This window comes from Montipora capricornis, chromosome 11 (genome assembly GCF_036669925.1).
Source record: "Montipora capricornis isolate CH-2021 chromosome 11, ASM3666992v2, whole genome shotgun sequence".
NCBI lineage: Eukaryota > Metazoa > Cnidaria > Anthozoa > Scleractinia > Acroporidae > Montipora > Montipora capricornis.
Window position 1 is genome coordinate 11,619,069 of NC_090893.1, and position 11,433 is coordinate 11,630,501.

The following is an 11,433-nucleotide window of genomic DNA, read 5'->3' on the forward strand; positions in this document are numbered from 1 at the left end:
AAATTTTCTTTTCCCATGTAAATGTACAAATACCCACAACACACATGCAGCAGGTGACCATTAAGCCATAAAGACTTCATTAATTGAGCATCCAAAACTTGAATAAAAACTTGTCCAAGGAAAGCTCTGTTGACTCTCTACAATAATTTATGCAGGGGTTTCAATAACCTTTGAAGTAGATGCCTGAGCTAATCAATGTAAGCGGCAGTCACTCGTGTCTTTTACAAGGGTTTCACCATTTGAGTGATAATCAAGGCAGAGTAGAGGCAGTGAGAGGCAAATTTCTGACAACATAGACAGCGGTATACCGCCTGTGACCTGCTTCTAATTAAACCCCTTATTTACGGTAGCCTGCAAGCAAAGATCTCATTTTTTTGCAAGATGTCACCTGCAAAAGCTACGCAAGCTCCTAGCGTTGCTACTTCACTCACGATTGCATTTGACATCTTAGTTTACTAACAGACCAATGTGTACAGAGTACGTTCTGGTGCTGTACCTTAGTTTTTCTGTTCCTGGAGGGTTCATCTCCCATGAAATGCTTTTCAGTTTATCTTCTTCTGCTCTAACTGCACTTGTTACTCCTTTCCCAGCAGCTGTGTTATGAATTCTCTTACTTTCACTTGAAGCATAACTAAGTTATAGGTAAAAGTGACACAATGTACATGCAATTAATGTAAGATAATACCACAATTTATCAACAAACGTTTTGGACAGAGTTTCTTTCATTGGTTTGATCTGATGTCCATCCGTCCATTATTTTGATAGCACACAGGCCAGATAAAAAAGGACAACATCAATTGCAAAAGGAGCCCCAGCTCTCAAAAACGTTACCACCCTGGTTTTACGATAATAAGTATTCACTATTGTTCTCAACAAAATTGTGGAGACATTTGAAACTTCCTCACCCATCAACTGATTGAGTACAGATAAAATTATAATAAAATATTACTAAATGGACCCCCCTCCCCAAACACAATCACAAATGTCTCAAGACATGGTGGGGCTATTAATTTTGCACTTCTTTCTTAACAACAACTTGGTAGGCAAGGAAGAACCTTGTTGGCTTTGATGTTATGGTCCAAAAATGCTTAAAAAATGGAAAAGGGTTATATACTCAGCTTTACACTGTATATAAAAAAGATGTTCTTTAAAGACACACAGTGGTCCAGAGAAAACACGTACACATATTGCAATCTTGCTAGCTCCTGGCAATCATTCAAATTGACGTCGCTGTTTTCCCCTAAGAAAAAAAAAAGATGTGATCATGCGAGCGCCTGCTTTGGTCATAGTAGACATACATTGTAGTTCAAAACCTAGTTGAACTAAGATCGTGAGGAAAAAAATTGCAATAAGCAGCTTAACATGATTGTATAAAAACAATAATATTATTGGCAGATACTGAGGAAAAATCAATATCCACATACAACGTTCAATGTTCAATCACATTCAATTCATGCCAAATAACTTGTGCAGTATTCCATATAAATTAAGTACTATACCATGTAAATACTTGCTGATAGTTCATTTTAATCATTTTGAATTTGAAAGCAGTGTCATGGTAACACTTTAAAGTGTTATCATGACAATCACTGATGAAATCAAATATGAACAAAAATTCTTCAAAGGTTTGTTTTTCCATCATTGATTTTACCTGGTTGCAGTATGTACTGTAACAAGACAAAACCCAAACAGGAAGGGGGAAAAAAAGAATTGGCAATTTGCAAAGTTTTTAAGTTTATTTCTGGAATAATCTGGTAGCGACTGAAGCAAGATTTGAGGCCAGAAAAACCTTACAAATGCAAAATCTGTCAGATTTGCGTACCTCTTACAAGAAGTGTTGAAGGATCGCTAATCTCCAGCAGCTCATATCTTGATATCTCTTCTCCTCCAGCCATCTCTGCAATTCCCTGCAAGTGCATATATTAATTTTTAAAACAAAGAAGAACATAAGAAATAAGAACATTGCTTAGTTTTATTAACTTACTCTTAGGCAAAAGTACAGATTACAGATGTGCTTTAGAAATTCCCTCTGGTTAGTTTAGGGCTCATAGATTTTACTACTTAAACTACTTTGTTCTTTTGTATTCAAGCACCCTCTAGTTACTACTGTCACCCTTCACTTGGCATCCCTACTTTATTAAAAGACTTCATCAGTAGGTGAGGTTATGTCATCATTTACATATTTAAGGAGCAGTCGTGGTTCAGTTGGCTAGTGCGCGGCTTTCGGAGCATGAGGTCCCCGGTTCGATCCTCGGTGACTTAAACGTCTGTTTCAACTTTCCTCTGATCCGTGTAGCTATAGCTTTAAATCCCCTTAAAAACGGAGCACTGACAGAGGGAGGGGGGTAAAGGGGGCACCGTCGGCTTCCATTGATACCAGCCTCGTAGCTGAAGAAACTACCGACGTTACGGTCAAACCAAGTGAAGCGTACCCCTTAAGATTGCATTAATGAAGTGATTATTTAAAACTTGAACCCGCTAGTCGTTTCAAGAATGCAATTATGAATTGATTATTCAAATATTGAACTCGCTCGCTCGATCCAAGAATACGGCTAAATTCGCTAATGGCTTCCGTTTTCGAAAAATCAATTCACTGTTGCGACTAGTAGGTTTCAAACCTACTAGTCTTTTCTAGAATGCAATACTGAATCGATTTTTCGGAAACGGAACCCGTTAGCCGTATTCTTGGATCGAACGAGCGAGTTCAATATTCGAATAATCAATTCATTATTGCATTCTTGAAACGACTAGCGGGTTCAAGTTTCAAATAATCAGTTCATTAATGCAATCTTGAGGGGTACGCTTCACTTGGTTTGACTGTAAATAAAGTTACTTTACTTTACCTTTACCTTTTATACACTGATCAGTGTACACTGCACCCACCCAAGAGAAGAATGCAATGGTAAAGGTACAAGTCATGTAGAATACATTTTATTTTGCAAACACGACTTGCACTTTGAATCTTGGTCTAGCAATCTCGGCAATTTCCCAAAAGTTAGGTTTAGGGTTACAAGAAATGCTTTTTATTGACAAGTACATGTACCTCAAAAAACTGTTTTCTAGTATAAGCAGTTAGTACTCCAGTGAAACCTTCTTCAGAAACGTAGTAACTGTCATAGTCCAGCTGAGATAAAAATGGTGCAGATGAAGATGAACCTCCTGCAAGATACAGTAAGAGGATAACTATGCAACTACTTGAGAGTGTAGATATACAGGGTTCGCACAGATTTTTGGTTGCAAAATTAAAAACTTTTTTCCAGAAGTTTTCCAAAATGCTAATTTCTTTTTCCAAGACCCAAGTTTAGTATATAAATTATATAGTTTGTCCCATAATGCACTGTGAACATACAGTAACCACGATGCGGTGCTGGCGTAAGAGAGATCTGTGAATTCTCGGTCAGCGATTGAATGTTTTCGCCAAAGCCAAAGTTTTAAATTAGATTTCACTTGTTTGCTGCGCTCACTCGTGAAATATTTTTCAACACTCGAAGAGAAATCTCCTATCTCCACGCAGCCATGTAATATCCTGTATTTATCCTCAGATTTTAGAGTAGCTTGGTGTTGCTAGTACATGTATCTCCAAGCATTTACCTTCCCCACCATGATACACCAAAGAAGACAGACCACAACACCAGGAACTACATGCCCTACGCTTTGCGACAAGTGTAGGTTCTTTTACGTCCCACACGATTATGAGCATTGAAGGGTTGTGAGACGGGGCCTACGGTTTATTGTCCTTATCCAAGAAGACATAAAAGTCTAACCATTTACTGATGTCATTATAAAGGCAGCACTTTCTCCTCAGTTATTTGAAAACCCCAAGTGTTGGTCTGGCCGCAGTTGAATTCACCACCTCCCATGTGGTAGCCCGCTGCTCAACCAACTGAGCCACCGGTGCACAGTACTGTACAACTGCTGTGCTTCATTCTCCAACAGGTGGACACTTGGTAACAAAGTAGGTTAGGATAAGACAAAGGTCATCTTATCAAAATGTGGGGAAAAAACTTTTATCCTTTTTTGTTCTCATCATCCTTTGTCCCTGGCCAAGACTCCAAGACTCCAAGAACCACATCCCTTCCACACTAAATGATCAGTCAATGCATGATTCTTAATACAGGCCCCCGATCTTAATTCCTGTATCCCTCAAAGTGATGTCTGGGAGTGTTAAAGGCTACTGTAATTCTTCCCCCTTAATGCAGAGATTAAAATTATTCAAACCAGTTCAACTTTGATTTTACCTTGTCTATTTACATGTATCATAACCTGAAACAATGGAAAATCAAATTTGAACTGGTTTAATAAATTTTGAACCACAACATACTGTACATATAGATAGATAGATAGATAGACAGACAGACAGACAGACAGACAGACAGACAGACAGACAGACAGACAGATAGATAGATAGATAGATAGTACTGTAGATAGATATAATTATATGTATATTTGTTGTTATAGCTTCTGCACCTTGGGAGGCAGGACATCACAAGCCAACTCAAAATTTATTGTACCTGACAGTGCCAAAATTTATATGAACCAGAGAATTAATCTTTAAGGAGAAAGTAGTGTGTGAGCAGACCGCGTATGGAAAAAAATTGGGACTAAGAAAAAACAGAGAATGAAGCCACTGACCCCTGGGCTTAACTGATCATTGGCCTATGTTTAAAGTTGATACCAGAGAGATTATAGCCTACACATAGACACACAGTACATACATGTAGTGGAAGTCATGTACACGACATGTACAGAAACACGTACCTTCCTGTCCTCCAAAGAATGCCACCATTTTAGCAACAGAATTTTCCAAACTTAGAAGAGCAGAGTTCATCTACCGAAAAAAATTATAGACAAATAAGTCACAAGTAAGTGTTTTGATTGACAATATCACTAAAAAATAATGACAATCAAGATTCTGTTTTATGCAATGAAAAAGTTTTTAAAAATTAATAAAAACAAGTCTAAGTGAAAAGGCAAAAAGGTACTCTAGATACCGGTAACAGTAATTAGCATGCTAAATTTGCATCAGGTACCGTAAAACAATAATTACAATTAACAGTGTATATGTTGCAGTTAAAATTTTTCCTTGGTTAAAGAAGTTTCAAACCAGTTTGTTTCTTCTTTCCTTTATCTTATATAGGGTGACATTATCATAATTTGAAACAAAGAAAAGTAAAAAAACAAACTAGTTTCAAAATTCCTAACTACAACATATACACTGTATGTACATGTATGGAAACTGAAAGAAATTTAAAACTTTTTGTTGAGAAAACATTTTACATTAAGGCAAAACTGTGTACAATTGACCGAATGCAAAAATGGCCGCCAACAAATTATTTTTTTGTCTTTGTGTTAATTAGCCTAACTAGCCTCGGTCACACGTGTAAAAGTGAAAGAATTTGGGCTGTAAAACGAGGCTAGTTAGGCTAATTAACACAAAGACAAAAGAATAATTTGTTGGCGGCCATTTTTGCATTCGGTCAATTGACTGTAGATGTATGTATTTACCTGCACATTGTCACCTTGGACTGACTCTAAGGTTTTCTTGTATCTTTGTTGGTTTTCCTGAACCACTGAACTCAATTTTGAAAGTTTGTGACTTAAGCTTGTTTGATGAAGGCTACAATTTGTGTAACAATACAATAACACAATAATGAGTGGTACTGTAAATGTCCTGTGGTGATGTTCAAGGTTTCAAGGGCCAACTGTATCAGAAAGGGTGAGCTCTTTATCTTTTCATCTCTCACTGCTCTCCCCTCTGCAGCTTAGGTTGTATATCAGTGACTTTTTCCCGTACAAACATGGCAATGCAGTACTGCACAAAATAAAGTTACCAGTCTCGTCTTGTTTCATTGCGAGATAAGTGTCTTAACTCTAGAGCCAAGAATCTTATCTTGCAAGAATCACTGAAGCAACAAGATTGGCATAAGGTTTGACATGAGTCCAATGTCTACTGTGGCCTCGTAAACTGAACAACAACACCAGAAACTCTGTGCCCCACTCTTTGTGAAAAGTGTGATTTCTCCCATAGAATAACAATGGCTGAAAGCTATATAGTAAATTACCAGAACTTTAAGAGAACAATAATTATTGTACTGAAACTAAAAAATCTGTACCTTAATTTATTCCCCTGTGAAACTATTTTTTGTAGCCTGTGCTGCATTGTTTGGAGTTCCTTTTCTAATGCACTGACCTCAGCTCTGTACAAGTAAGAAGACAACCAAACCTAATAGTTATCATTCAAAGATGGAAGCTACATGTATACAATCATACAATGTACCTCTATTTCCCCATAAATTTAAAGAAAATACTTTATTCTGGAATAAACAGAAGCCACTTGAAAAATATAGGTTTTACATACATAATACATGCAACTACATACATTTATTGTGGCAAATATATACATCTTATTCGATGGTTTAACATATAATATGCGCGGATATTTCGTGAGTTGCGTAGTATTTTTCCGAGTCCCGCGGGGGCGAGGAAAAATACGAGCAATGAGCAAAATGTTCCGCGAGTATTATACATGTATGTTAAACCATTGAATAAGAGACTTATTATTCCACTACACAAATGTGTTATTTGGCTTCAATTTTATTTGGTAAAAGTGTTTTTGAAAAAAAATCATCATCTGTCCTTCAGGGCGCGTGCGAACAATGTAACCAGCACAAAAGCCAGCCAAATGTCCTTGTTTGACTGGATAAACAAATTGACGAGTGACAAGCAATCACCAACCAAATTCTCTAAATACTCAGTCTTTGCATCATGTTGACAATTTCTTTCATTGAAAAACTTCCATTCCGTCCGTATTTGCTCTGTTCTAAACCGGTCTAACCAGGACACTAAAGTGTATTACCGTCTCGTATTTCGTGCAATCTCTTGACCAAATATGGTAAAAATGGCGTAATAGTGGAATAACAAAAGATAAATATTCTCAGAAAATATTTCATTTAAATGTGTCTAAACTAATTAAAAGTGGGAGACGCAGTGGCCTCATGGTTAGTGTGCTTGACTCCGGATTGAGTGGTCCATGTTCTGGTCCTGGCCGCCGGACATTGTGTTGTGTTCTTGGGCAAGACACTTTACTCAAGATTGCGGTGCCTCTCTCCACCCAGGTGTATAAGTGGGTACTGGCAAAAATGCTGGGGGTAGCCCTGCGATGGACTAGCATCCCATCCAGGGGGGAGTAGATACTCCTAGTCGCTTCGTGCTACAGAAACCAGAGATACAGTCTGTAAGCACCGGCTTGATGGGCCTTTCAGACTCGTAAAAGAGACAAGTTAAAAACCTCAGGTCATTGCTTAATCCACTACAGCTTTTAACTCCTCTATTGCCGGTTTTCACTGTCACACCATCATCAAAACCATTCATCAAATAAAGTCAAGAATCAAAGAGATAAAAGAAGATGAATATTCAAAGTCTCGCAAAGATTCAGGTCTGTGCGATGTTTTGTGCAGGAGATATTCAAAGAAATGTTTTACTCAAATTTATAAGGCTATGTATGGAGACGTCATGTTTGTGTCCATATGAGTACTTATTCTCATGCAAGGACTGTTCAGATTGCAAAATCTCAGCAGATAAGTCTTTTTGCTTTTTGCCAATGTAACAGCATTCTCGGCCGCCACTTTAATACCCTGTCACACAAAAGCTTAGAAATTCAACCTTGCTTTATCACAAGACGAAAAACCCTGTCAAACTGAAAATTGGTCAAAAGATATGTCTTAAGCTGTTGTAATAACTAACTAAAATAAAACCTAAAAAGGATTGATAATTCCTTCTTTTTTAATTTTGATGGCGTCACATGAAAACCAAGAATAGGCAAAGCGACGCTGTCCATTAAAAAGGGACAACAAGGAATATTAAGGTTATTTGCCACTTCCATTACCCTAGTACATACAGTGAACTCAAGCGACTTGCACCTTTGTAACATAATAGCTTTTGCAATAATTATTATGTGGTTATGTCATGTCACCTGAAAGTGAGACTTCTAGATTACACTCTGTCTAATGCCACACAATTTACTTGTTGACTGGGGGAGCTTTAGGTGAGAGTGGGCAAATACAAGATTGGTGTATAATAATACCATACAGTGTATACCAGTATAAAGGATTGAAACATTGAATAAAATGAGGTGTGGAAAACCAAAAAATGCTCACAACTAAGAAAACAGTTTTGCTGGTGTGACTACAATCATGGACAAAATTAAGTGTTGGGAAGGTAGCTTCATTTTACAGATACCCCACCCCCCCTCCCCCTTTTCAATGTTGGATTTTCCAGGTAAAAAAAGGTGAATTTTCTTGCCTGAAGAACTCCAACATTGAATATGGGGGAGGAGGGCCACAAGAGCATGGCATTTCCCAAATCCTTAAGCCCATAGTTGGAAAAATCGAATTAGGTACGAAGTGAACTGATGCCCGCAACCTTCTCAACAACTTTTGACCACCATTGTACGTCACTTGTGTTCATTTTGTGTTTATTTTTATTCCAATGATTTTCAACTTATTTTCATTACCCTTATTAGCATTATTTGGTTGCTTACCCAATTACTCTACTTCCTCACATACCTTATTTTGCTTGTGTAAATGTGTTATTCCCACACATTTCTCTTACCTAATTCCTGTTGTGTAGGAGTGGTAAACTCCTTCCTTCCCTTAGGTAAATCCTGTATTAGTGTGTAGTAAATTTACTCCCTATCCTTATTTGGTTTTTAGTAATTTTTCTATTTTCCTGAATGCCATTATAAATTGACTACCATTTACTCAGTAAGTTCAGTTGGTGCAGTTAATTTATCTGAAGAGTGTCAGTCTTCAAGACAAGTCATTTTCCAAGTCTTCTCATATCTGTAGTTATCAATAACACTGGTGTTACTTGTTCCCGTTTTTTTTATATTATTATTATTATTATTATTTCGTTCATTCACACGATATGTTGTTAACGTGGTTTGTAAACTAGGCATCAAGGCACGACCTATGGCCTTAGGTGTCTAGTGTTCTTCTCAAGATTCTTGCCGTTCCCAACAAGGAGGCTTTTTGTAGTAATACCATGCAATCTAGTCCAATTTTCTTCAACGATGTTTTCAAATTTTGCTGAACGTCCCTAGTGCACCAATGACAATTGGTATGACAATTACTTTTCGGCAGCTCCAGATTTTCCCAATCTCTCTTTTTAATTCTTGGTATTTTTCCATTTTCTCTTGTTCTGTTTTCCAGCACTCTTGTATCAAAAGGGCACGCGATATTTATCACATAACATGATCTTTCTATCTTATCAAGAACAACTACATCAGGTCTATTATGCTCAATTTGATGGTCTGTTTGAATTCGGAAGTCCCATAACACCTTTACCTGATTGTTTTCTATAACTCCTTCAGGGTCATGATCATACCACTTGTCTTTGCATGGGATGTTGAATTTCTGACAGTTTCCAATGGATAACTTGGCCTACCTTATCATGTCGCCACATTTTATACTCTCATTATTATGGGCAGACGGTTTAAAACAATGGAAATTATTATTTATATACTTAATAATTATTTATTAATAAATTATTTATATACTTATTATTATTGTTATTATTATTATTATTATTATTATTATTATCATTATCATTATCATTATTATTATTATTTTGTCATCTTACACTGGAATGACTTTTATACATTCGATGTTGGAGTTTTTTCCCTAATAAGGAACCTCTTATAAATAGATGTACAGTAAGTGGGCTTAAGGCAATGAGAATAGGCGAACTTATCAGTGACTGAAATTAGCCAAAAAAATCACCATACATGTACCAATACCATCCTTGTAATAATTACCTACTGTACTACAATAATATTATTTTGCAGTAACACTTATCAGTGAAAGGGGGCTTTGCTGTTTTAGAAATACATAAAAAGAATGCAGAGTGTCATTAAATTTTGTGTATTTACCTGAGGGATTCACTTGAGAGCTGTTCTTCCTCGTGTATTAACAATGAAAGGGTTTTGTCAAGCTGGTCATTCTGAAAGGTTCAGATCATTTCAGAGAAAGAAACAACAGAGGTCAAAGGTTTTATTTACATAACAACAGTACAAACTCAGACCAGTATAATTTTGCATTGTTACTTCATCCAAATCCTTTCCTGTGTTATTTCTTTAGGGGAGAAGTGGTTAGAACACTCCACCAATGTGACCTGGGTTTACCGGTAATTCCCAGGCTCAGCGTCAACCCTAACCCTAACCCTAAACTCTTAATGTCAACGAGTCAACAATAATTATTGCTTATACTGTATCTAGTAGCTAGCACATTTAACATAAAACATAAGGAACAGAGACATAAATAGACTTTAAAAGCTAACAAAGAGTTTGAAATGGAAACCACAGGATATTACAACCAAAAAAACTGAGAAAAATAGAGACAGTCCTTACTCTGTTCATTACGTTTATTTGTATGTTGTTTGATAGTCAAAGAAAATTTACTGCTTAAGCAATAACTTTTCTTTGACTACAATGTACAGTATAATACTAACTTCAAGAATGCATGCTTCTGATGAACAAAGATCCTCAAATCTACAAAAAAGCCAAAGCATCAACTGATAAAAAGATAAAAATTAATTTAATTGTCATTGCCATTAATTTTTATGACAAGGATAATTAATTCCACCTTTTCAGAGTAATCACTATTCTGAAAAGGTAGAATGGGAACAATATTAATTCCAGGTTAATGAGGAACCCACCAGAGAGTCATATGGAAATAACGTCCCATGAAAGCAAGCAGCATTTACACGTAACAAACTTAACGGACACACTATTGAGTGCAATCCTCTAAGGGTAAAGTTGTAGTACGTGTACAAAAAAAAACCAATCTCCTACAGTCAATAATGGATCCAAAGGTCTTGGGTAATCTTGAAAAATAGTGGAAGGGACTAAAAATCCCCAGAACGTGCTAGTCCCAGCATGACAGAAGCCAATAAAAGATACCCATAGATCAACTGCAAATCCCTTTTCATCTGTTGGGCCAGTGAATGCTGTTACAAGTCCATTATTGGAGGCTCATTTTAATATCAATCAAAGACTTAGTATTAACAACAGCATAAGGGGTGGATCCAGAGGGGAGTGAATAGGGTAGTTAGCCAACCCCCATTTTGGCTCCTTTTTTTTTTAATGTCAGTTATTGCATTTTTTTGGTTGATAAATAAATTTACAAATTATTTACAATCTTACGATAAGCAAGTTTTATTAGTTCAAATCTGGACGGCATCTCTCTTCACATTAGGATGTATTAAGGTACATGTACCACCCAAGTATCTGATTTCCTTTAGTCATAAAAGAAACAAAGAAATGTATTTGTCTTCTACTTTTGAAACAGAGTATTTATTCTGTTTATCTGCTTTTTATTGTATTTATTTAATAGCAAATAAAGAGCTTTGGGCTTCTCTGAGGTCATACAGACAAAA

The 11,433-nt window shown here is 36.6% G+C and overlaps 1 protein-coding gene across 3 annotated transcripts in view; it reads right to left on the reverse strand.

Annotated features, from left to right (window-relative positions):
• Window positions 1-11,433, reverse strand: part of LOC138022963 (HAUS augmin-like complex subunit 3) — a 27,722-nt gene that overhangs the window by 14,509 nt on the left and 1,780 nt on the right. For all 3 annotated transcript variants that reach the window (XM_068869991.1, XM_068869989.1, XM_068869992.1), the window contains exons 2-10: window positions 10,507-10,546; window positions 9,929-9,999; window positions 6,114-6,197; window positions 5,506-5,617; window positions 4,759-4,828; window positions 3,044-3,159; window positions 1,823-1,907; window positions 1,183-1,240; window positions 497-631 (exon numbers count right to left, since the gene is read on the reverse strand). In XM_068869991.1, coding sequence (XP_068726092.1) covers window positions 497-631; window positions 1,183-1,240; window positions 1,823-1,907; window positions 3,044-3,159; window positions 4,759-4,828; window positions 5,506-5,617; window positions 6,114-6,197; window positions 9,929-9,999; window positions 10,507-10,546 — 771 coding nt within the window. The remainder of the gene's footprint in view (window positions 1-496; window positions 632-1,182; window positions 1,241-1,822; window positions 1,908-3,043; window positions 3,160-4,758; window positions 4,829-5,505; window positions 5,618-6,113; window positions 6,198-9,928; window positions 10,000-10,506; window positions 10,547-11,433) is intronic.